General features: G+C 44.0%; 1 protein-coding gene and 2 long non-coding RNA genes across 26 annotated transcripts in view; 1 reads left to right on the forward strand and 2 right to left on the reverse strand.

The window, feature by feature from the left end:
- Positions 1-10,494, reverse strand: part of LOC135302802 (uncharacterized) — a 30,092-nt gene extending 19,598 nt beyond the window's left edge. For 7 of the 9 annotated variants that reach the window (XR_010364368.1, XR_010364366.1, XR_010364371.1 and 4 more), the window contains exons 1-2: positions 10,391-10,494; positions 5,127-5,207 (exon numbers count right to left, since the gene is read on the reverse strand). This is a non-coding gene — a long non-coding RNA (uncharacterized LOC135302802). Of the gene's footprint in view, positions 1-224; positions 1,298-5,126; positions 5,208-5,752; positions 7,907-10,390 lie in introns of those variants that run through there. The other 2 variants (XR_010364365.1, XR_010364373.1) reach the window with 2 other exon arrangements.
- A 97-nt stretch (positions 10,495-10,591) lies between these two features.
- SPTLC2 (serine palmitoyltransferase long chain base subunit 2) overlaps positions 10,592-26,047 on the forward strand; it is a 78,126-nt gene continuing 62,670 nt past the window's right edge. For 12 of the 16 annotated variants that reach the window (XR_010364381.1, XR_010364382.1, XR_010364379.1 and 9 more), the window contains exons 1-2: positions 10,592-10,746; positions 21,713-21,907. Coding sequence is in view for 5 of the 16 variants with exons in the window: in XM_064423735.1 (XP_064279805.1) it covers positions 10,654-10,746; positions 21,713-21,907 (288 nt within the window). In the remaining 11 variants the exon portion in view is untranslated. The other 4 variants (XM_064423739.1, XM_064423737.1, XM_064423738.1 and 1 more) reach the window with 4 other exon arrangements.
- On the reverse strand, positions 17,423-25,877 carry LOC135302808 (uncharacterized). Its single transcript, XR_010364393.1, has 4 exons — positions 25,607-25,877; positions 24,560-24,650; positions 24,378-24,464; positions 17,423-19,189 (listed from the first exon to the last, which is right to left on the reverse strand). It is a non-coding gene; the product is annotated as an uncharacterized LOC135302808 (long non-coding RNA).

Raw genomic sequence — 26,047 nt, forward strand, 5'->3', positions numbered from 1 at the left:
GCTATTTGTTCTTTTGCCAGCTCTCTGCAAGATGACAATACCTGTTTGTCAGTGTCTAGAATGCTTTTCCGTGATTTAAACAAAAACCTTTACAGGGAAAAGATGAATACTCAAGGGAAGATGCTGCAATAGGCACATCAGTGAGGAGAAGCTCTGGACCTTTGCATTGAGCTGTGTTTTGCATCTCTGCAAAATACCAGTGCAGCAGAAGTGACATGACTTACTTGCTGGTCTACAGCACTTCCCTGGTTTCCTGTGGTACTTCAGCCTCCAGGACCAGCATGATCATTCCCTTGGTTTCTTCTTTCCAGCTTTTTCATATGGGGCTGTGCAGGATACATCAGTGTTGCTCCTCAAACCAAGCATCTCCAAACATTTGTGGTCCACAAAGCCTTTCCTCCTTCAAGTTTTCCTCACAGACTACAAAGTAACCATCTCCCCAAACCTCTAACTGAGAACACAGAAGACATATGATTTATTATAGCCTCACAGACCACTTAGAACTAAAGAACTGAGAAAGAAATGAGGTTTCTGAAGATGAAAGGAGTAAGGTCTCTGAAGATAAAATATAGAAGTCTTTGAGGAACACACCTTAGCACCTGTGGTACCCGAAAGATGCAGCTGTACTTTCTTTGCCAGGGACAAGACAGCACAGGACATGATTTAATCCAAATAAGAACAGAGAAAATAGAGAACATGTTCCATGTGGGCACTAAAAGCAAGTATGAATACACTAGGTGCAAAAAGGCCTTATGTTCTGGTGCACATTTGTCTTTTGTCTGTCCTTGGAGTCTTGCAGTACGTGTTGCTGGTGAGCTCCAAGCTCCTGGTGGCACCAGGATTGGAGTGTTCCCTGTGATTCTCCCTGGAGCACCTCTTGCAGCACAGGTGTGATGTCCTCCAGCACACAGCTCTCTGCACACGCAGTTTGTGCCTAAGGGCTGGCAGCTGGCTCAGACCTCGCTGCTCCTGAGGACACTAAGTGGGCACACAGTGCAAGAACCACACTGTGTCACAGTAATTCGAACCACAGCCCTTCTGTCTATGCACTGCAGTAGTGACCAGTGCAAGAGGTACCCAGACAGTGGCCTCTTCTACTGAAATGTGCAGAAACCACTCCATATCCTGGTGTTTACCATTCTCCCAGTCTGGAGACAGGGTAGCATGGTCCTCACCCTCTCCGAAAAGAGGGAGAGCTTGGGGGCTTTAGAGCAACGCACAGATATTCTTGCCTGGAAGCCTGGCATCTGTCAGGGCGGGGAGTGCAGTCGCCACGGCAATTCTTCGCCTCATTTACCTGCCAAGTGACCCCGTGTGGTTACTTGTAGCCATTCCCAGCACAGCAACCCCCTGCCCCCAGCCCACAGCTACACAACACATCCCTGCCCATAGATAATACACAACATGCATGTGCTCAGCAATTCACATTGCTTCAGCTCTCTCCCCCTCATATCACCTATGCCTCTAGATAACCACCCCGTTCCTGCTCCTACAACTAGAGGTCCCTCTACTGCACAGACATAAGATGCTCTGGGAGCACAAGGTCAGCACATGCTCAGCCAGGCACCAAAAGATGCACACACCCTGCCTCCCCCAGCCTTGCCACCACACAGCTCTTGTACAGTTAATTCTTGGATGCATTTTGTTTTCATGCTGTGGCATGAACAAGGGAAGCTGGTGATCTGGTCATTTGGTGTTCCTGACTGGACCCTGCTGCTCATATTTCTTGGCAAGTAACTACAGGAAATCAATCTTAGTACTGTTTCTCCTCAAAGCACCCTGTGGATCCCTGCAGGATCTCCAGAAGGCAAGCAGAAACTCCTCAGTCATACACACATGGCAGCTCCAGCTAAAAGGGTCTGTGGGAGTCAGCAGGCACAGACTTGGTGAAGCCTCCAGTTCCCATATTACATGGTGTAAGTGTCCTTTTCTGCCTTGTGCAGTGGTGAGTTTTCAAGCAAGCAGCAAAGGCAGGCAGTCAGGGATGCCCATGACTGAGGGTAGGAGTCACCTGAGTCTGACAGGAATGCTAACAACCAAGACCCATTTGTTACTGCTACATGGCCTGTGTGCTCTATTCATGTGGCCAACAAAATGCTGTGAGAAGTGCTTCAGGCAAAATGTCTCCCTCAGAGAGCAGGGTTGCCTGCCTATATCCTTTTGGACCTTTATTCCTCTTTTTAAATCTTTCAAGCTTTCTGACTTCAGCTCTCTTTCTCCTGAGGTCCCCTACCCTTCCTAAAAGCACTTCAGTGTCACCATCCTCAAGCTTGAATGCCCTAATCTGAGTATGATCCAGCTAACGCAACCAGACATCATTATATGTGTAGGAGCAAACTGAAATGAGATTTCCCCACCTGACTGCCCATCATCTCTGGACAAGACATCTCCCAGTTGTCTCAGGACTGCTCAGGGTTGCACATCTCATCCTCCCCTATCTCCAGGAAGTGACAATTCACTTTCCCACCCTTGCTCCCCTCTCACCCCATCCCCATCATGCAGATGCATCACTACCTGCGCACTCGGCAGTGGCTGAGCTCACATGCCTCCGAAGGCACTGGTCCTGTTTTTAGCCCTGCAGAGAAGGTGTGACCCAGGCAGATCCATGGTGCTTGCAGAGCTCACGCCAACACAGCTGGGGCTGCTGCAGCCAGAGAAAGCACCTGATGCCTGAGCACACACTTCCCTCTTATGGCCATGCCCGATACAGCAACCACGCGGGCCAGCATCTTCACTGGAGATGCGATTTTCCTATGAATATTTACGAATTTCCTACAAATGTATACCTATGAAACATTTCCCATCGTTTCCTCTCACACTTGATGGACACAGACATGTCTCCCCTGCAGTCGAGGCTCAAGCACAGAGGGAGCTTTGTAGCCCTGTCTGGCTGCTGCTGAGCAGCAAACACACACTGTGAGCAGTGTGAGTGCTCAGTCCTGCCTGCAGCATCACACTCTCTCTGATCGAAGGCCAAGTATCAATCCCTGCTCCTGGGGTAGATTTTCCCTCTTGGTAGTAGTGCACAGACTCTTAACATTTTTTCAGCTCCTCAGGTTAAGTATGGCTTCTACTTCCTTTGACTTTGAAGGGAACTACCCATACCTAGTTATGGTAGTTAAATTTCCCCTTGCTCCATTTCACTGTATGGAAAAGTCCTCTCTCTCTCCCCTATCTATCCTTGCCAAAAGGAAGGACAGCAGCCTTCTGTTTTCCTGTACTGACCTTTTTCTCTGAACTGAACTTCAGGTTCTTTTTGTGGTCCCATCACCCCTAATATTAGATTTTGTAATTCAAAAGAAGTTTGCTGCACAGATGGGGTAGTTTCCCCTTGTGTCTAATCTATGGCCACCTTCCTCCAGCTACCAAGTCAGTTCAGTTCACAAGCCTGAAGAAATTTTCCATAGGACAATTTTCTGTTGGATGAATTGAACTGACTCTCTCTGCAAGTAGAAATTTGAGCACTAAAAAAAAAAAGCTCCTTTGGCCATGTCTTTTGCCATCTTCTTCCTTCACTTATTTTTTTCTAAAGAGAAAAAAAATAAGGAAATAAAATCCTGCAAAACTGTGCTTGGTACCAGAAAGGAGCAAATTGCTCCTTCCTTCTTATCCAAACTAAGGTTTGGTCACAGCTCAAGTACTAGAGCCTTGTCCTCACTGTCTCTCTTCCCTACAGTATGCTGTCTTCTCATGTGCTACCTTTGTAATAGCATCAGTACGGGATGAAGTGAAAACTATCAACAAAGACATTTTGAAGGGAACACCACTTTAGTTCTGTTCTTCTCCCAGGAAGAGGTGAATAAGGAAGAACCTGTAGTCTCCTGCAGTACTAACAGCACTGTCAGAAGCAGCAGCAGCAGCAATGTTGCTCTTGAAGTCAGCCATAGCAGTTTGATCATGCTCTGCTGGGCTCTGGGCTCTTTACCAGAGTTTCTCAGAGCACTCTGCAGCCACCGATAAAGTGAGACTATATCTGCTCTGAACCTGCTTGCCAAGGTTCTGATGGAAAGAGGGTAACTTCCATAGACCCAAGAGGTAGGTGCAGATCCTCAAAAGTATTTAAGCACCTAGAAGGTAGTTAAAAATTAAAATACTATGGGCCTTGAGGTCCTAATGAGGATGTAGTTATATTGGCATTCAGTGTTTTTGCTGATGTAGCTGATGGTGCTCAGTAAAGTTCTGCTCAAAAAAGAGCCTCATTCTGCTGACATAAGCTGCCTGCACACAAGGAGGGCTTCACTGCTACAACTCTGCTGCTACAGCGATATCACACGCATTTACATGTAAATTAGGGCTTTGTTTGTACCGCACAGATGCAGCCTTTCACTTCATCCTGGATGGGGAGAGGGGGCGGGGACAGTAATGGTCTCACTACTCTCATTTTATGAACTAAGAAAGCAAGGCACAAACAAAATCAACTCACTAGTTCAATATCACCCAACATGGATGTCAAAAAAGGCAGAGATCCTGACCATAGTTTACAACCATGGGACTGTTGTACTGCAGAGAGGGGGAGACAAGTGAGTCATCACTTGGCTCATAGAAGCCTCACCATTACGTGAGGTCAAATTCCCGATGTGTTTGTGTTTGAGATGGAAGTGTTAGGAATGAATGCAGCAGGGAGCCCTGAACACCAGGCATGGAGGCCTTTTTAGATGCACCATCAGAAACGAACCTGAATACATAAAATTTCTAGTACACTGCTCCTCCACTCACCAACCTGAGTGGAAACAGGCATGAGTAACAAAGAATGTCCATGGAGGAGGGACATGAAAGCTGAAGCAGCATGGGTGATTAACTACACACCACAGGAACCAGAGATCAGAAGCTACAGATACTACCTTGCTTCCAACTGGTGCCCCAAGTAAACATGCACTGACTGCACCTCCATTCTGCCAGTACTCCTCTACCTTAACATCAGACCCTGTCAAGCCAGATTTCCTTTTACAAAAGGCAATTTAAGCCAAGAATGATGAAATAACTGATCACATTTCAGTCATTCATTCCCAAACATGCCTCTCTATTCCCAAATGCTGCTGTACTAAACTATGCATCTGACATCGATACAAGGTGAATTGCATGGTAGGACCAAACTAATGATTTTTTTTTTTTCCTGGCAAGGTTACCTTGTATCAGCTTCTCTCGGTGGCAAGTACAACGTTCCTGGAGCTACAGCCTTTGTTGGCCCAATAGTGCCAGTAAGCAACCTAAAAAGACACAAAACCACAGAGTTACAGGGTGATGGCATAAACAAAGATCAAAAATTCAGGCTCCAGAAAAAGCAGGAAGTGTAATGAGTTAGTGTCATGTGAAAAGGGGAGATTTCCTCAACCTTTAGTGTAGAGAGATTTACTCGACCCTCAGTGTTTGTCTGCCAACACCCCAGGGAAGCCAAGCTCCTCGTGCCTGGCCAATCTGTCAGTCCTGTTATGAGGACCCTTCACTGAGCAGTCCTGCTGGATCATAGGGTGGTTCCACTGACTTACTCAGGGACACACACCAGCAGCACAAGGGAGACCACCCAGTGGGTCTTTCTCTTTATTTGAGTACAATATCCACTGCTGGCGACCTCCAGTGCCCACAAAGGACTCTCACAGCTTATGGAATAACGCTTTATTCACATAAAACTGTGACAGGCTAAAGTTTGATGAGTGCTGGTGATATTATCTGACTGCAAAAACGTATTCAAAGCAATGCACAGACAAGCTCTAATCCCCAGTAAAATATTCAGCATGCAGAGTTAGATTCTTACCCAATTGGTGTTTCCACAGGGGAGAAGACAGGTTCAGCCTATCAGCTGGTAGCTATGATGGAGTCTTCCCTAACTTCCTTCACTCTCAACTTACTTCTATACTAATTCTCTACATTTTGGTGGAGCTTGGGTGACTGCAGTCATACAATACCTTTGTTACTGATTGGTGTAAAATTCTCTCACTTTGTTTTTAAACATACAGTCAAAAATACAGAGCACATGCCCAATGAGAGGTGGTTGTACTTTGGGGTGGAGGTGTGTGTTGTTACAATTAGGCTATAATGGACCAAGTTCATACAAGGAGCATGATTTCACCACAGCTGTTGGCTCAGCAGCAGGACATCTCCTGTCTCCCTTGGCTGACAGGTTTTTTGCAGTTTCTCAGCTGCAAAGTGCTACTGAGTTCCCCTCCTTGCAAGGATTTCAACAGAGCCCAAATGAGGTGTCTCCACTCCACCCTCTGCTTCATCCCCCTTAGCAGGTGCTGTGGTTGCAGACTGTGGGTGTGGGGAATCGTCGTGGAATAGGTTTTGAGCACACCAACCACATTCCATCCAGAGAGCAGCAACTGTGTTTTACTCTATAATTTCCTTACTGTTATAACCTCTATTAGGCTGTGAATATAAGCTCCTTTCCTCTGATATTACCCCAATCATTGTTCCACAGCTTGGTGAAATGCAGTGAAAACAGACAGACGTTACTGCTGGTCTTAAGTTGGCTATAAGATACAGTCTGGTTCCATTGCAGAGAAACAGCCATCTCCATTCCAAAACACTGCACGAGTCACTGCCCAAAGGAGAGCCAAATATCCACAAAATTGAACCAACGAGGGTGGGAACAGATATGACAGTTGCTAAGTAATTACTGTTTTGTACAGAAGTCTTGGAGACAGGGAACATGAGTGAAAGCAGGTAAAGCATAGGAGGCTCCAAAAAAAGCTAGGACAATCTTGGTAGTCAGCCCTGACTAAAGCCTCGAGAAAAACACCTCTTTGGAATGGCCTGAAAAAAGGTTTGGTGGTGCATGCTCCCTTCCTCCCCACCTCTGGATGCACTACAGTGTAAGAAATGCTTGTCAGGCCTCAGCCTTGATGAACAGCACCTGGGCTCAGCTCCTCTTGAGCCCATCAGAAACACTGTCTGCTTCCAGAAACGCAAGTTGTCTAAGCAGCTCCTGCTTTTCAACAAACAGCCTTGGAAACTTACCTTTCTTGCCTGAATAACAACCCAAGTGTATTTTTTCTTTGAAAGCTTGATAGCAAAAACAACTGGAATTGCAGGCAGGATAGAAAGTTACCATGGCTAAAGTCAACTCTTTTGTAACCCTACAAAGCTCAGTCCTAAGTGAGAGCCTTTGAGCTCTCCAGGACTGCAGTGGGCTGTGACCAGCAATCTCCCTCTGAGTGGGCTCTCTCTCAGAGCTCACAAACTTCAGTTCAAGCCTGCTGCCCAATTGCTCCTTCTGGAACTTGCCCTTCTGCAGTCTCCAAAGTTCACAGCTCATCTCTCTGATCCATGCCTGGTGTTCAGGGCTCCCTGGTGCATTCATTCCTAACACCTCCATCTCAAACTCAAACATGAACATGTCAGGAATTTGACCTCAAATAATGAGGAGGCTTCTATGAGCCAAGTGATGACTCATTTTTCTCCCCCCTCTACAGCAAAAACAGTCCCATGGTTGTAAACTATGGTCAGGATCTCTGCCTTTTTTTGACACCCATGTTGGGTGATATTGGTATTGTTCAGCTGGCAGAGTAAGACAGCTTGCTCTGCCAGTTCACTGGAATAGTATCCTTGAGACTTAAAATGTAATTTAAGACTGGAATTTGCTCTTCAGATTACTTTTGGTTTCCCTGTTTTGCAACTGCCTAGTCCAGAGGCACAAGCTGCAGCCACCTGTGTACACAGGTGTCCTGTGCACTCCACAGAGCCATACAGAGTTCTCTGCAGGTGATTCCAGGAGCTCTGTGGGTTTTGTTTGGTGCTGCCTGTGGCAGTAGCTGTGCCTTGGGATGGCATCCCTATGCTGTGACTTGTCTCCATGGATATCCTGGACTTTTCTGCCATGCAGCCCCAGTGTGAGCATGGCCTCCTGTGTCCCCTGCACTGTGCTGGAAGGGACCAGATGCCCCTAAAACACCAGGCTATGCTGGCCCCATGCTCAGGGCAGGGTGAGGTTCCTCTCTGCAGGGGAGCACTGCAGCTGCTCTATAGTCCTGCATGAGCTAAACAGTAGGTCCTTTAATGCTATTTACATTTCCAAACCAAAACTGAAACAATAACATTCTAAGAGTTCACGTTAGTTGGGTTCAAGGACAGATGAAGTGACCAGTCTCTAGGTGAAAAGGGTTTGTGCTTTAACAGATACAGCAGTGAGATTCTGTGCCTGGCAGGTGAAGCTGCTTATCCTCTCTAGAAGTAAAGCATTAGCAGGTGAAACTCATCCCTGTGCAGGTGGGCAGGCAGGGAGTGGAGGGTGCTGCCCTACATATGCCTTGTGAGTGTAGACTGATGGACCATTTGCACCCTCTGGCAAAAACTAATCAGTACAATTCAATCTGTTCTGTTCAAAGGGAGAGGAGACAGGAGGAAAATGCTTATAGCCAACTATGGCAACAGGGGAACAAATACTTCAGGAAGTCTACAGTACGTAGCCTCCTAATACACTTCTCTTTTTTGCTCATTTTTTAAATGATATTTATTATTTTCCTCATAGATGACTTCAGCTCTGCAAAAGCCCTCCCCTGCTCATCCAGAAATAAATGACCTGTGCCTCTTCCCCACCAGTGCTCCTCACGGCACCTACACCAAAGCCAGTCCACTTGCACAAGTACTCAAGTGCTAAGCAGGGGTGCTGCTGCTTTGATCCCAAGGTCCTCCCTAGTAACACCAGTCTCCCCCGTGGTCCCAGCCTGCAGGACAAGAGATGGGACATGGCCCAGCCCATCTGAGCTGGTGGCTCTCTCACTGCACGTCAAAACCAGGTGAAGAAAGCTTATTGCTGAGGCACACCTGCTTCAGTGGCAGTCCAGATGTGGCAGTGGCCACAGACAGCAACAAGAGGAACAAGGTCAAACACCCACCCTGCACTTGGTACTGCTGAGGCTGAGTTTGTACCCTCATTACAAAAAGCCCTCTTGTCCAAAGGGGACATGGAGACATGAAGCACACTGGAAACACACTGCTGCCTACAAATAGGCTGAAACCAGGCTGTGAAGCTTTCCTGTCTTCCTGAGGGAAGAAAAATTACTGTCTTTCACAGAAGTTAATTCACTTGTTAGGTACTGCATGTGCATATCAAATTTGCAGTAAGATCCATGACAAAGGCTTCAAGATGTGACTATAATACATGAAAATAATTATCAATACTAGTAAATCAGAGAGAAAGGGATGAGACCATTCTCTTGAATTCATATGCTCAAACCTGGTAACTCTTCATTTTGTTTTCCCCCTGTTGCAAAGTGCAAAGAAAAACCAGAGCCCTTCCCTCTAAATTACACTGGAGAAATCAAAGGTCACTCTTCCATCTTTCCAGTGTGATTAAATGTGTCAGACTGTTTACTTTCTGCCGATTAACACTGTACAGCTTGGGAACCGCTCCCTACTCCCTCACCAGGACGCATGCAGGTGTTTAATAGTGCACAAGTACAGACACTTCGTGGTTTCCTTCTGGCCTTGTCTGCCTGATGCCTGGTCACTCAAACTGCGCTGAGGTTGGCAACACTCACTCCCGAACTAAACATATTTACTTGGTTTAGCATTTCGTTTACCTGGTCTTTGAACGAAGTACATCTTTTCAAACCTTGCTGGAAACCACGTTTGTACACAAACCTAGCGGGGTTTTTAAACAGAGCCGTGGGCAGAGCGAACAGCCGGGGCGATACAGCCCAGCAGGGCGGCCAGGCTCACGCCAGTCTTCAGCCAAGTGTAAACCCTGCGGGAATTAAGCTCTGCCCAAGGCTGGTCTGCAGCGTGCCCTGCAAGGGCCTTCGGCGTCCTGGTGGCCTCCGGCCAGGATTCATCTCTCCCGAGCTGAGGCAAAGGCATGACAGTAACTGCGCCTGATGCCCTAAACGCTTTCTGGAGCGCTCACCCGCGGCTCTCCGTCGGATGACTTCACTAGGACACAGCCCAAGGCGGCCGGGACAGCCCTCCCGGTCTCGCAGGAACCGCTTCGTCCATCAGCTCCCTCAACGCGAGCCAGCGAGGGGCTGCCCGCTGCCTCACCCCATCCGGCCCTCTCCCCGCTCCAGCCACCGGCGTGCCCGAGGCTGACTGCCGGTTTCCCGGCGGGCATGGTGACCGCGGTGGTGGCAGCAGCACCGACCCGCGCCGCGCTGGCTCCGGCCCCCTCCCCGCCGCGGCCGGGAACGCGCTCACGGGCGCCGCGGAGCCTCCCGGGGCGGAACGGGGCGGGCGGGGCAGCTCCGGGCAGCTCCCCACAGCCCCGCGCCCCTTCCCTGGCCGCGCCCGCGCCGCCCATTGGCTGCCGCCTCAGCCCCCCCACTCCTCCCTCCGCCATTGACGGCCGCTGCTCCTCTCCCGCGCCCCTCCCTCGGCCCCGCGCTGTGATTGGCTGGTTATTCCCCTTCCCTTCGCGCCCCGTCCCATCCCTGCCAACCGATTGGGCAATGCTCACCCTCTGTCTCCGCCTCCCCAGCGGCGTTCCGCTTCGCCATTGGGGGGCTCCTCCCTTCTCCTTGCTCCCCGCCCACCCGGGCGCCGCGCGGGCTCTCATTGGGCCCCGCCCGCCCGCCTCTCACGCGCGTCGGCGCGGCCCGGCGGGGCCCGGCCCCCCGCGTGACGCCCGCGCCGGCGATTGGGGGAGCGCGGGCCGCGCTTCCGGTGCGGCGCGGCCGGGCCGGGCGGGGGCGGCGGAGCGGGCGCGGCGGGGCCGGCGCGATGGAGCGGCCCGAGCGGCCCCGCGCCAACGGCTGCGGCGGCGCCCACGGCGCGCTCCGCAACGGCTTCGTGCGCGGCCCGCCCGGCACCCAGGTGTGCGCGGGGACGGGGGGCGCGGCGGCGGCGGCGGGCGGGGGGCGCGGCGGCGGGGCCCCGGAAGGCACCGAGGTGTGGCTGTGAGGGCTGTCGGCGGAACCCGGTGGTGTGGTTTGTGTCGTCGGCCCTCGCCTGGGGAGGGAGGGCAGCGCCCGGGGGTGCCGCTCACCGCGCTGGCGGCGAGGGGAAGGACTGTCTCTCGAGTCACGGCTGTAACTTTACTGCAAGGTATCGCCGGGCCACAGCTGCGGACTTAAACCTCGCCGTGGCACCGCGGGTGTGCGGTTTAGGAGAAGAGGCTTTGGCAGCCCTTCACCCTGCTCGTGGCTGCAGGCGCGGCGCGGGGCGGCGGGTGCGCGCAGCCTTGAGCGGGGCTTCCCTCCAGAGCTGGAGGCTGAGGCTGCGCTGCCCGTCCGGCTCTGTTAACACCCCGTGGTGCGTTTGTGCTTGCAGACTGCACTTGTTTCGTGCAAAACTCAAGTTTTGTGTTGTAGTGTAAAGAACTTCAGGGTTGTCATGCAGTCAGCCTCAGCAGAAAGCGATAGCTTGTGTTTCCTTGAACACCTCGAGCTGCTTGAGGAGAGCCTTCCTCTGTCATCATCTCTCCTGCTGCTTCTGTTTTTCGGTCCTCTGCTGTCCCTCCTGTTTCAGTGTAGGCTTGTGCACTCACTGTGTGAACTGGATTGAGAACTGATGCAGGGTAAAACGAAACTTTTTTTCCCTGAGTTATCTGTACCTGAGGATACTTCCTGTATTTCTTTGACTGGATGCATGCTCGCAGTCCTGCCCCGGCCTTTGGGAGATACAGCACAAAACTGGAAGTGAACAAATGGAGGGAGGTACAGTGTCTCCATTTGGAGCAGTGTCAGCTTGTACTGGTTTGGGGAGCAGTGGCTTTGGTAGTCTTGCCTTGCAAACACCAAGCAATGCTGGCTATAAAACCTTACATGTAAATCTTTGTGGTAAGACAAAGTGTGGTGCTGGAGAGTGTTCTTCACAAAGTGAAAGTTTTCCCCACCCTATGCTTTCTGAAGAAGAATATCTGAATACAGGTATGTTCTTCTTCAGAAGAAGAACAGAAAGTGAGGTAGGGAAGCATTTTCCTCCAGGGCTTTACTTACCTGGGTATCTGGAAAACATGGGTGATGCAGCGTGTGAATGGGAAAAAACTTAGATTTCAAACTGAGGGAGCTTTAAAAACCTTTCTGGTTTATGAGATGTTCTATTCACTTAGTAGCTTGCACATGATACTATGCTCAGATATGTTTTGGAGACCTGAGGCATTTGAGATAACTATTTCTAAAGTGGGTCAGGGTTCACTGGAGAAGTGGTCAAGAGAAATCTTACCAAAAATCCAAAGTGTAGGCAGCAGTGTGAGCTATAAGAGTGTAGGAAAGTTTGAGATCTTTCTGGCAGCTGCTTGCTGGTCAAACAGATTTATAATTAGGATTATTACATTTTTTCTTCATAATTTTATGTGGGCTAGCTCTATGCTAACTTTCAAAGTGAGGGTCTGAATGTTAGAACTGGACTGGAAGAAGCAATTGTTTAGGGGAACTAATTATGTCCAGCTTTCTCAGATAGCATCCGTGGTGGTAAGCTGCCAAAAGATGTGTTTGCTGATACATCACAGATTTGGCTACTTGATGGGTCTTTTGCCTTTTCAATTTTGTTTTTTGAGCCTTTCTATGGAAGAAGGGAAACATGTGAATGCTCACGTTATGTTGAATATATTTGCTGTGTATGTACATACTACACACTTACCACATACAGCACTTGAGAATCTGCAGCTGTAAGCAAGTACCAAAAAGGAGGCAGCTTGCACAAAAGAATGCGATTGTTATTTAGTAGGGAAAAAAAACAAACAGAAAAGTAAGGACGAGAAAAGAACTTTTTCAAGACGGCTTTTCACGGGTTTTGTGCGAGAAATAAGGTACAATGAGATCTAGCTGAAGTGAGGGGAAGAGGAGAGGAAAGGAAAACCATCAGTTTAAAGAAGTGTTGCAGTCATTGACAATTTATATGGAAAACCCTGGAGCTTCTGAGGGAAGAGCTTAGAGACAGGATAGTGCATTACCATGTCCCCAGTAGGGCTTGATAGTGCAGGAAAGCTTTACCCACTTTTAACTGTGAAAAAAAGGAGAGCCCCTAGGACGTTTCTGCTCAGGTTATCTATGTCAGTTTGGGGGTTTCTTAATTCTTGATTTGTTTGTTTATGTTGTTTTGGGGGTTTTTATTCTTAAAAAAAAATGTTTCCTTATGATACTCCCTCCACTAAGGGTGGTATTTGACATAGAATAGGTTCTTTACTGTTACTCCAGCATGCACAGAAGAGGGTGAAATTGGTCACTTAATTTTCAAATTTCAATTTGTCTCCTTCTGAACTGCTAAATCTCTTTGGTAAGTGGAGAGGAGAAGCTTGCTGCCTACTAGAACTGTGCAGTAACAGACTCTGGCTACCTTGGTGATTAATGAAATATCATCAGTGACTGGGAAAGTGACCATTTGAAGCTAGGGATCGAGCACAGTAAAAACATTCTACTGAAATACTAAGGTAAATAGGAGCTCTTGGCTTTCCTGAGTTATCTTATGTTCAAATTACTTGGCTCCTGCTTGAAGTTAATCTGTTTACAGATTGTTGCATTCACAGAATTTCAATCTCATTATGAAGATCTTAATTAAAAGAGGTTGAATAAAAATATAGAAATTAAAACTTGTGGAATGTTAGAGAAAAGTGTCTTTTTTCTGACTGTATACAGTTAAGGGAGTTAATGGTTAGAAAGTATAATAATTTATGGATGGAGTTAAAATTGATTTAGAACCCTGGTGTAATACTGCAGTATGTAAGATAAAAGCCTGAGTTCTCAAAGGGTATTTGTCATGATGTGAGGAGTTGAACATAGATATGAGAGAGCAAATCTTAGTGAAAGAGATGTGAAGTTATCTCTTCAAGTTGTGCACGATTCTGTTTTTTATGCCCTTCTTCTGTTTTGGGGAGAGTGTCGAGTTCAATATAAAAATGGTGTTTAGGAGCTAGCAAGACACTTGTGGGAATAACAAATGGGGGAAAATTGCTTTTTCTTTCTGCAGTGCAATTTTAAACTGGAATGTATTTCTCCATTGGAATGCTTTGCAAATGACTGATGGTTTTCTAATGCTGCATCTGAAAAGAGTTTTCTTGCTTAGAATAGGGAGATTGGGACATCTTTAATGGGAAAAGATGCCCTTATTTTCCAAGATAATTTATTTGAATCCACCTATTATTGTGAACAAATTCTTACTAATGTGATTTTTTTAACTTCTTAATTGAACTTCTCACATTGGAATGGTTCTGTTGTGCTTTTAGAAGTTAAAGAAGAAGTAGTCTCAACCTAAAAAAATAAAATTGGAATAGAGGTTTTAGATATCAAGTTCTTAATTTCTGTTATGTACAGTATCTCCAAGTCAGTTAGATAGGAGCTGGAATTATATAAACACATTTTAATTTCCCTGGTGTTTCTAGAAGGTTTTCAAATGCCATCCTATATCAACTTCCAGATAACATACATGCCTTTGTTTACAAGGTCTTGTACTGCTTCCTCAGGAAGACAAGGAATAGTTTGGTTGAAAAAAGTGGGAGGACTGGGATTTGCATTCCTTTAAGACTTCTAACAGCTATTAAAATGGCCAGCATAGATATTTATTTCCTAGAAGTTTTGATGTGGATATACAGAAAACAGTTTGTGTAGCCTTGTGATTTTTGCTTGCTCTTCTTAAATAGCACAAAGTGCTTATAGGTTCATCTTGTGGGATTGCTTCAGGATGCAGGGGAACAATGGCTTCATCCTGATTTCTAAGATGCTTTTGCTGGAATTCAGGTTAGTGTAGTTTCTTTTGGAGAGCACACTTGAGATGACTGCAGCAGATACTGCAAGTTCTTCTTGCTACAAGTGATTTAGTGGTAGCAGTGACGTGAATCATGTTTCAGATGAAAGTCAGGATAAGATAAATCTATTAAATAAATACCCTATCCACTCGTGTAAAATGGAATTGGAGTACAGAATTGTGAGGTTTTTTCACATCTGTGTGCAAATTTAAAATTCAAGTAATTCTGATGGGGAAAAAAAAGATCCTGATAATATAAATCTCATTAACTTCTTGAAGAAGTGGTTGTTCCCCCTTACTCAGCATTTGGGAAACTGCATCTTGCAAATGGTGTCCAGTTTTGAGCTTCTCAGAAGGTTGCTGACATAACCACATCAATCTGTGAATCCAGTGGAGGTTCCCAAGAAATGAAGAGGTTGTGAGAGCTGGGTTTGCTCAACATCAGTTAACTAGCTGGCTGCAGGATATAGAGAAAACGGGGCCAGACTGTTGGAAGTGTGTGGCAATAGTAGGAAAGGCAACACTTGTAATCTGGAGGAACAGGAAATTTTGATTGCACGTAAGGAAAATAATTTTTCCCACAAGGATATACTGGAAGAAGTTTCCCAAAGAGGTCGTGGAATCTCCACCCATGAAGGAGTTCAGGAAGTTCAAGATGGTTGGACACGGTCCTTGACAACCTCTTGTAATTAGCCCTGCTTTGAGTTGGGGCTTGGGCACTGTGGAGGTCCCTTCCAACCCTAGTTATTCCATGGTTACAGAGGTGATCTCATGGACTGCAGGGGAGTTTGTCCGGGTTTGGACATCAGCATTTAATCCCCGAACCCGTGTAAAGATGTGTGCCTTAGGGCTTATAGCAGGTACTCTGAGGCTTACATCAGACCTGAGGAAAGCAATTACTACTTTGCAACTCTTGTTTGGTTTGATGATTGACTGTATTTATTGTGCCAGTAACGTCAAACTGAAGTGAGAAGAAAGTTGTGTGATCTAGAAAAGACTGCAGCCTTGTTCAGATATTTTAATTGACAAAACTCCTCTATTTTTGAGAAAGTGTACCTATGCACAACAATCTTTCTCTACTACCAAATTGAGTTATAAAAGACTGTAAGCCTTTGTGGAAGGAACAGCTACTCAACATTTTCCCTGGCTAAATGAATATTTGAGGTCATCATATTAAATTAGTAGGTGTTGTGCTGGTGTTGTGCTTGTTGAGAATTGGTGTGTCTGTGCTGATATGAAAACAAATGCCCATGTAGCTGCTAATATTATGGGCTTCTCTTAGATTTCAGTATGTGCTACTGAGAAAATAGTTTGGGTGAAGTGTTGAATCTATTGATTGTATTTGGACTGCCAGTTCCAATTTAGCTGGTGATAAGCCTTAAATGCTCTTAAGAAATTGTTACAGATGTATACAAGTTATTTTTACTGTATTTACTTGAGTGATATGTTGTATTTTTCTGTCTTAATTGTACAACAAAAATAATTTTTTTCTAAATTTCATGTGTTCAATTTGTTGGGGGGACAAAAGCTTTATCTAAGTTATCTATTGACTTCAATTTCGCTAGGTGGAACATGAAGCATTGGCCCATCTTAAGTGAGGTTTCCAGTTTTTTGTTTTGCCATCATTAAGGAATGAATCCTAGCAAAATAACTGTTTTTAGTTCAAAAATATAGTTTTAAAGAATACTTACAGTTGAGAAAGGGTTGGAAAGTTTAGGAAGTAATGAGGTTTAATGTCTATAAAAATGAGAGCAGATTCTAAAATATGTCAGGAAATGCTTTCAGAGGTATCTGAGAGCCTGGAGATTGACTTGTTGGGGAAGCACTGCAGACCTGTTCTGTCTTTGGAAATCTGTATTGTAAATCATGTTTAGTATTCTGTGTGCCTGAAATCTACTGAACATAATAGATAAAGTTACATGTAAGGTTTAAGGTAATTTAAGGTAAAGAATTTTAAAATTATTTTAAATAAAAAAAATTAAAAGTTTAAATGTTTTCTTAAATAAAAAAAAATTAAGAAAAATAATATATTCCCAGTAGAATTCAAATTGTCACCTATATGTAGCAAACAAAAAAACCCAAGTTTAATTGCATCATTTACTTGCTAATGGGGGGCCAAACAACTTTTAATTGTTATGAAGATTTACACTTTTTGTAGCTGTGGTAAGTGCATCTTAAACAAGGACTGTCAAATTTGTTGTGACTAACTAATTGTAAATAAAAATATTTGATAATACCTGTCAAGAAGAACAAACCTTTAATTAGAAATATACTCTTAAAGGCTGTTTTATGAAACAAGTTATCTCCTGTGGGGTTTTTTTAAACTTAAAATGTGATTCAAACAAGTTAATTCTAACTTTGGCAGTAAATACTTGGTCTTTTTACCCTTGCACAGTCTGAGATTTGAAGTCTAAGCAAAGAAGTGCAAGGAAAAGGGCTAGAGGCAACAGTAAAATTACCACAGGGTATCTAACATTTTAGAGCAGCTCCTTTCATGGAATTCTCACTGCTGTGAATTCTGTAGTGCTGATTTCCTCAATCCTTTGTAATGAATGTGGCCACTTTTGCATACGGAGGCACACTCATGGATGTGGTCTTTCACAGTGTGTTTCTAAAAATAGAAGCAGTAAACCTGCTAGTAAAATTTCTGCAGCATGTGTGGTATGTGGCAATGAGAAGCTACTAAATTTTAATAAGAATTTAGCAAAGTTGTGTTCCAGCATAAATAATCTTTTTAATGTGTTTACATTAAGTCTGCCAGGTTCTGAATTTGTTCTTCCTGTTAGCATGAAATGAAATGGTCTCTAATACAGAGTGCTGTCCTTCCCCGGGGTAGCAGCAGTAAGCAGTCACCAAGCACTGCTCTCGTACTTGTGCAGCACATACTGCACTTGTAGCATCTTCTCTCCCTAAAGTACATGCCTGCCATGCAAGGTGTTACCCAGAGTCCTGTGATAAATCCTGTTTGTTGTCTGCAGCAGCATCTGCAAATGTTCCTGTGTTTGCACATGGCTTTTGTCTTCTCACCCACAAAAGATATAGAGAGCATCCAAAGGGGGGCTACAGAAATGGTGAAAGGATCTCGAAGGAAAGCTTTCTGAAGAGTCACTTGGTCTGTTCAGCCTGGAGAAGAGGAGCCTGAGGGCACACCTCATTGCAGTTGCAACATCATCACCAGGAGAAGAGGAGGGGCAGGCACTAATCGCTTCTTTCTGGTGATCAGTGACAGGATCCAAGGGAAGGGCATGAAGGTGTTCAGGGGCAGGTTTGGTGGGATATTTGGAAAATGTTCTTTACCTAGGTACTGGAACAGTGATTCAGGGAAGTGGTCACAGCACCAAGCCCGACAGAGTTCAAGAAGCTCTTGGACAGCTCCCTCAAATAGGAGATGACTCCTGGAGTTGTGCTGTGCAGGGCCAGGGATTGTGCTCAATGATCCTTGTGGGTCCAACTCAGTACATTCTGTGATCAGCATCAGACCCTCGTATGTTCTGCTTAGACCAGTGTAGTCCTTTCTAGCAGCAGCTGTGTGATGCTGCTGCTGCTCAGTAACTGCTACAATACTGTTTCGTGTGCTGTGTTTCACCAAGAGTTGGGCCCAACACAAGCATTACTTGTGGCTGGTTCTTTGCTGTCCTCTGTAAGCAGCTGAGTTGTGCTCTCTGGTTCTCCTGCAGCCGAGTTCCTTAATGTGATGGTGCTCTTCTGCATACACGTACTCTGCACAGTACAGGAAAGAGAGTTGTAGGTGAGCATGCACATCATTTTTTTGATCCATGTGTTTAAGTGAACTCTGACTGTTCTTCGTACTTGGATACGCCGTGTATTCTGCTTCAAAGGTCATGGCTCACTTTATGATCAGAAAGCTTGTTGAAATCATAAAAGTCTTAATCTTCCACGCCTTTTTTCTCTTCCTGATAAAAGGAAATTAGGCACTGAACTGTAGCCACCTTCTTTCTTGGTTTCTGGAATTGAAATTGCTGTTCTTTTGCAGCAGCTTTGGAGCTTGCAGCATGTAAGTCTTCATTTGAAGGCTTATATGTGGATTCATAAGGCATTCTTGGAAAAACAAATAGGCTTGTATTTAATGTGACTACAAATGTCTCTTCTGTAGTCAAATTCTAGAGTTTTTTTACGGTCATATGCTCCATGAAGAGTTTGTGGAATTGTGTTCAGTCTTTTTTTTTATTCAGCTGGGGTAACAAGCTTGTCAGCTGATATCATAGCTGACACACAAATTTAAGGATGTATTAGCACACTGGTGGAAGAAAACTGAGAGGCGAAATTGATTGGAGTATTGTTGGATCAATACAGGTAATTCCTGAAAAGCCTTTCTTAGTGAAATATTGGGATTGACCACATTGAATAGTTTTTTTTTTAGTTTTAGCATTTGTTACAAGCACAGGCACCTCCAAAGACCTGGCAAAAATTGCTATATTTTTACTGTGACTAAGTTTGCGTATAGATTTGAGTCTCTTGGGTTTTTTTTCAGTAACTACTTTTTGGTGTTTGGTAACCTCAGATCCATTATCTTAGGATGTAGCCTTTCATCTCTTCCAGATGAACTTCCAATTACCTGGGAAAGACATTAGAAGCTTTGATGTTATCTCTAGTTATTCAATACTAGGTAATTTGCAAAGTAGTTACTACCAGTTTTCTATCTGCTTATCCAGAAATCAGCTGCTGGTAGGCAGGCACGGTGGCAGGTATGTAGTGTGCCTGAACAGTGCTCTTCACAGCCTGATCTGACAGTGTGAGGATGCAAACTTCAGCTTGTAATTCCCCAAGCTGTGAAACTGTGATTGTTGGAGCTTTGGTGCATGATCTTTCTTGTATCTGGATGCAACAAAATTATATAGTTTTGTGTACAGGAGCCATAGTGATACAGTTAAGCAGTTCTGAGAGTAATAGGGAAGAGGTAGGTGGCTCTCTCGGTTTTTCCTTTGCAGTGTTGGCTCACTGATTCTGTGATTGTCATGGTGCTGCTGCCCCTCCTCTCTCTCCAAAAGCTGCTGCCTCTTGTTTGCTGAGCTCTATCGAATGACTTTGTGGAGCAGTGAAGACTATTCAGGTCTAATGAATAACCGTCTGCAAACGATTATATTTCCAGCACGGATCGGTTCAGTGTTGAAGGGATGCTATGCTGATAATCAGATTTGGTTGCTTTGGTTGTGCTAGCTGGAGGCTGGTGCAGATGGCTCAGAGTGGGAGTGAGTGAGGCAGGGGCAGTTTCTTTGGCTGGCCTCATTCATGAAGGGAATGGTGTGTGAACCTTTGGCCTGCATTAAAGCCTTAAATTGCCAGCACTTGAGCTGCAGTGTGGTAAGCAAGTGTTCCTACACTTGTGCCAAAGCTGTGGTCATTTTCTACCTTAAGCCACCGCTGTATGTGATGTGTTTTTAAAATAATACTTCAGTATTAAACCTGGCCTCAAAGCACTGCAAGCTGGTTACCTGCATCTGTCTTTAAGTGCTGCTGCTAAAAGAGAAGTTCCTACTCTGTCTTTGCTATTTTGTTTCCATACATAGACCTATTCTTAAGTCGTCCGTCCGTCCCCCCCGTCCCCCCCCCCCAACTATTGTGACCAAATGAAGGATTTGCTTTGCTTGAAACTGTTTCAGAGGAAGGGAAGAGGTAGAAATTACTATCAGGAGGGAAGGTGCTGTTGTGGCTTGTACTTGGTGACTGCATAGCTATGCTAAGAACAGCCCCTTGCTTCTGAAAAATTGCTTTCACAATATTAATGACAGACTTGAAATACAGACTTGCTCTACCACCTGAGATGAGCAGGTATCACTTCAAAATAATTCAGTGTCTGGTGATGCCAGCAAGTATGTGTGCCTTATTGATTAATCAACTGTTGTAGAGGTTAGTACGATTCTACCTTGCTTTCCCATATGGTAACATGAGTGACATAGGTAAATAACTGGTTTTATTCTGTCTGCTGGCCCACACCACTCTGGAATTATTTGCCATTGTTTGTTTTTTGGGGTTTTTTTTAGGTTCAGTCTCTTTCCTAGGTGATGAAGTTTTTTGATTAGTACATTTTAAGAAATAAATTTCTTAATTTTATATATATTTGATGCTACACAAAGGGGATTTATGTCTTATAGAGTGTTCTTTCGTATGTAGCTATTCTATTATAGTGCAGCCATTCTATAACTTAGCCATGCAGATATCTATTTGCATCTAATGGATAGATTTCTATGTTTTTGTTCATTAACTTGTGAGATCTGATCTTTAACTTAACAATTTGAAAAAGTAGTGTAGTTAAAACCATTATCTTTTACCCCAGTGTTAATATTGGGTGAGCATTTTTCCTGTAGCTTTGAAGTTTTTCTGTAATAGTTAGAAATATTGTATATTCTAGTAATTGTACTTGAGACAGACATGCTGTAAGCACTAGGCAGCTAGTAAATCTCCTACCTTCAGATGACATGTAAGTAGCAAGATTACTTTTACTGTGGATTTTATGCAGAAAGCCATTCTTTGTTCTGTATGCTGACATATGTGCCGTGTTGAGACTCTGTATACAATGACTTTTTTGTCTGTGGTGTCATGTCCGCCTCATGGATGAGAACAGTGTTTATGTCAGCATCTTTAGGCTAACAGCTACAGAAACATGTAGATTGTGATTGTTTTGTTACACTAATATGGGCTTCCAGGTCTGAGAATATATTGTTTAGATCAATAAAACTATTACTTTCTGTTTTGTTTTTTTCTGTGGTAATCCTGGGACACATCGCTGTTCTGTCTCTTGTGCCCTCTTGGTGAAGGCACTTTTTTGATTTTGGTTTGCCTAGATGTAAGCAGTGCTCTGTATGTAGCTTTGCAAACTAAATAGTTTTAATGAGATGTTAGATTAAACTGCCCTAGATTGGTAACTGTGACTTGGGTTATATCAGCAATTTGGCAGCTTCATGTATGGAGGCTGGCAGTGTTTATTAGTAATGGCTGAACTTAGCTGGAAGCAGTTGTTGCTGAGTGGTGGGGGATGCAGAGCCTGTAGCTGACCACAGGGCTGGGGACTCCTCTGAAATGTCTAGCTGCCTTTTTTCAATTAATACCTCAACTACCTCTCTTTAAATTTTTACTGTAGATAAATCATATCGTGCACAATGGAGGATTATACAAAAGGCCTTTCAATGAAGCTTTTGAAGAAACACCAATGCTGGTTGCTGTGCTGACCTATGTAGGCTACGGTGTTCTCACTCTCTTTGGATACCTGCGAGATTTCATGCGGCAGTGGAAGATTGAGAAGTGTCAAAATGCAACGGAAAGAGAGGAACAGAAGGTAACCACTGGGAAATAATGTTCTGTGGGAAGTGATGTGGCTGAGGCTTGAGTGTTTCTTTGGAGAGAAGTGGTGTTCAAAGTTTTCTGCAGTTTTCTTTGTCTTCTGCATGCCCCAGTTACTATACAAAGTAGTGCTGTGTCATAAAAAAATAATCTTTCTTTTGAGTTATTTTTCCTCAGAGTAGTTTCCTCATCTGTCTCAGTGCAAAGCTGCACCAACAGTTGCATCAATGTACTGAAAGATCCCCCATCTGCAGAAACAAGAGTTTGGGGAAGAGAGGCTGCATGTTGCAGCATCAGTACTTAAAGAAAGGCTCTGGTTTTAGTTTCACACCAATGGGAGGCTTTCTGATGCTGATCTGGTGGTTGAGTTTTGATTTAGAGATGTTATTAATTCTCTTTATCTGAAGCAGTTGCAAAGACAAGCTTGTGGGCCAGATCCAGAGCAGGAGCTATATAATTTTAAATTATTTTGGAGTCCAGAACACAAGCAGGTTAGCTGATGAGTAATTTGAGGTACTGACTCGTGGCTAAGTGATAGTGATTAGAAAGAATTAATTCATGTTATGATCTATTCACAAAAGCTTCTGTTACCAGGTGAAAGGTCTTGCCTGCTTCAGCAGTTAGCCTGGAATGCATAATTCTGATTTTCAGTACTTGTAAATTATTTTTAGAGATCTTCCTCACAGGAGTTAATTATTTTTAGGAAGCTACTGAAGTTCACAAGCTATTTTCTTGTGAACTCTTAATGTGACCCCTCTTAGAAGAGTGTGACTACCACTGAGCTGTATTCAAAGGTCTTACTCTTGCTGATACAGGTTCTCTTAAACTGTTTTTCTCAACTGCTTTGGAGAGCCAATGTGGCTTATAAAATGTTAAGGGAGTTCCTTTTCCAGTTGCTGGTTTCTGATTCTCTGTGCAGCCACACAAGCAGTTGGCTAGAAGAAGATAGTGAGGGCCAGAAAGGACATCTCAATAAGGCAAACAAATAATCAAGGGTGGCAGGGAGGAACTAAAAAAGGGAAGGCTCCTTTGGAGCCTTGTTTTGGAGATGGCACTGGAGTAAAGTGCATGTCTTTTTACAGTAGATTAGCTAAGGACCAGTGCCTAAAATTACCTCACAGTAGCTTCTTTCTGTGAACATTGTGAGGTACAATTAAGCAGATTCATAGTAGGGCACTAAATTCTAAAACAGAAGCATTCTTACAGGAGTTTAATGAGTAAAATGCATTTCATATTGGTTAAAAGTACAGCAGTTTAAATTTACACTATTGCCAAAACTGACTTCTGGAATGTGAAAGTAAAAATCTTGGATCCCTTTTAACAGTTAAAATATCTGATTAAAAAATGCTGGTTAAATCTCAGCTTGAAACTTGATGTGTTCATTAATGCCTTTTGAGCTACTTTGGTTTATGACACTTGAAAACATGACACCCTTATATTTTTCTGTACACAAAGCAGAAGTTGATACAGCAGAGAACAGTCAAAACAGTTGCAGGAAACTACCAAGGCATTAGAATAAAAGTTTAAATATTGCTATGTATTCATGATGTTGAGGATTATAAAGGAGTAGCTGAAGTGTTGGTGCAGTTACTCTGTACTGTAGTCGTTACATTTCTGTTGTAGGGCTGTTGTGAAAGGCTTGTCCTGTTATCAGTGTGTAAGAACTGCTTATAGCAGCCCTTTCCTGTGGGAGCAGTCCTTGCTCTTACACGAATGAGTGAAAAAAGGGGGCAGTAGGTCTAATTCAGTAACACATTATTGATATTGGGCTCTCAGTAAAGATTGCTACAGAGGACCTTGAAACACAGAGGTTGTTAGCAACAGGTTATCCTAGTCCTAAAAGAAATGTAGCCTTGAATTTTTTATAAATTAACTCAGCATTACATCTTACCCCAAAAGATATTTGCTTAACAAGTATGCCTTCTGAACAGCTGAATTGAAACTCTTTCAGTTTCTGTGTTGGTTACAGCTTCCATGAGGAGATGCATGTATTCTGGTTTTGTTTTGCACATAGGATGTCTGTGGATGGAGCTAAGTGCCAGTGAATATTGCGTAAGAATGAAAAATAGGAAATCCTGTTTAAAGAACTTCTGGTGTTGGAGAAATCTCAACCTGGTGTACTTCCCCAAATCGTGTCTCTAGCACTTAGATTGTAAGAGCTGCTTCTGATATCAGACAAATAGAGGAGTGATCACGTGAAGTCTAGAACATACAGTACTTATCCTCACCCTTTGCTGCTTTATGCTTTGTTTGCTTTTAAATGAATTGATGAGAGCACGTCGCAGCATGTCTAGGGTGGGAGCCAGGGGTTATTTTGGTCCAGGAGGTGGAGAGGGAGGTGTGTGCTCAATGGATTGCTTTGAAATTATTTTCTCCAATATTTGAGTCTCTCTGTTGGATGACAGCCCAGTCCCTTTTGGTAAGGGAATGCAAGTACTAGTGTGTAGAAAAGGCTCAAAACTCACCTTTTTATTGTTATTAATACATGCAAATCAGAGAAGCCCTGTAATTACACCGGGGTACTTTCTGGCAGATTTGTGGGACTCTTTCCTCTGCGTGGAAAGTAACATTTTTGTAATTGAAATTCTGAAGAGACAACTAGGTTATTATGATTTTCTTAAGTATCAAGCCAAAAGATTAGTCTTACCTTTTTGAAATAGTTTGTAATTGCAAAGGTGAAAAATTACAAAATTACATAGTGTGAGGAAGTATTTTGTAAAGGGCTGAATGGACCTGTTCTGAAAATCACGAAGTTGAAGTATGTGGATTTTCTGTGGTTTGTTTCTGAAGGTGTCTACATTTAAAAGCATAACATAAACTTAGGTCCAAAATAAAACAAACACAAGGAAAAGACTCAGTTTTTCTATGTTATGGTGGGCAGCTTATTTCAGTAAAGCAAGTTCTTCCTTAAACTGCCACTTAATAGTATAATCTTATTCTGCATCATAATTAGAAAACTGCGAGTGATCAAACAAATTTAAAGAGCAGAGCAGAATTTTGAACAGGCTTGAATTACAACTGTCTCTCATGGCAGGTAAATTCCATGGAATTTATTATAGCAGTGCATTGATATGAATGATTCTAAGAAAACCTAATATTCACTCACTGTTGAAACACAAAAGGGTGAAAAAGGTCAGACTTTGCTAGTACTGATTTCCAGGAAATGGTTTCATGGGTTTTGGCTTTGTTTAAAATATATCCAGCTGAGCTTTTCCTGGAAACCAGTGTTGTGTAGCACATCCTCTCTGAAGCATTACTGGTCTGTTTTAGGCATGGGCAAATGTCAAGATTAACAATTCTCTATTACCCCAGAATCAATTTATGCATACCCAATTTAATATGCTGTCTGGTCATAAAATATAGTTAAATCTACAAAATGCTTCCAGGATTTTACAGGCAGGATGAAAACCACTTTAACCTTTCGTCCAGCCTGATTTGCCTGTTGATTACCTTACATGTTTTGTGTTTGGGAGTGACTGTAAATGGGGCTGGTAACTCTCTAATGTACTGCTTCATGCTCTGTAGCTTGCCCAGCTAGAACATGTTGCTAGCATTTGGGGTTTTCAAACACATGTTCACAGGAGTCCAGCTGCAGGAATATTTCAGGGGCAGTAAACTGGAGTTGTTTGTTCCATGTTGTCTTAGCATCTGTGCAGCTCATCAGGGGCCTCCTGATGGTACAAAGGCTACCCACAGTTATTGCTCCACTTCTCTTGACTCATGTAACAGCGAGATGAAACTCGTCTTTCTGCTTCCTTTTAGAGGCCTGGAATTTGTTGCAATTGTCTGCTGAATTTCTGTTCAGAGTCAGTTATGTGTTATCAGAGAGCAAGTTATGTGAATTGCAGATAAGCCCTGCTGGTGCTCGTGGCACCAATTGTTAGCTTAGGTGCAATGCTGTGAAAACTTGGCTCTAAAAGTAGCATAATCACTGCATTTGCATGTCCCTGTGCCCTGAGCTGAAGGCTACAAAGCTCTCATTATGACCTTAACTTGTTGCAATATTCATTTAGAGTGTGATGAAATAATGGATTCCCAAACCACCTATGCTAAGGTGTTGCACCCCAAGGGAGAAGTTTATTCTTCCCTTGACTGGCTGTGCTTTTCGTTGAAATTGCTATGCTTTTCAGGCTTC

Source organism: Passer domesticus, chromosome 6, assembly GCF_036417665.1.
Source record: "Passer domesticus isolate bPasDom1 chromosome 6, bPasDom1.hap1, whole genome shotgun sequence".
Taxonomy (NCBI): Eukaryota; Metazoa; Chordata; class Aves; order Passeriformes; family Passeridae; genus Passer; species Passer domesticus.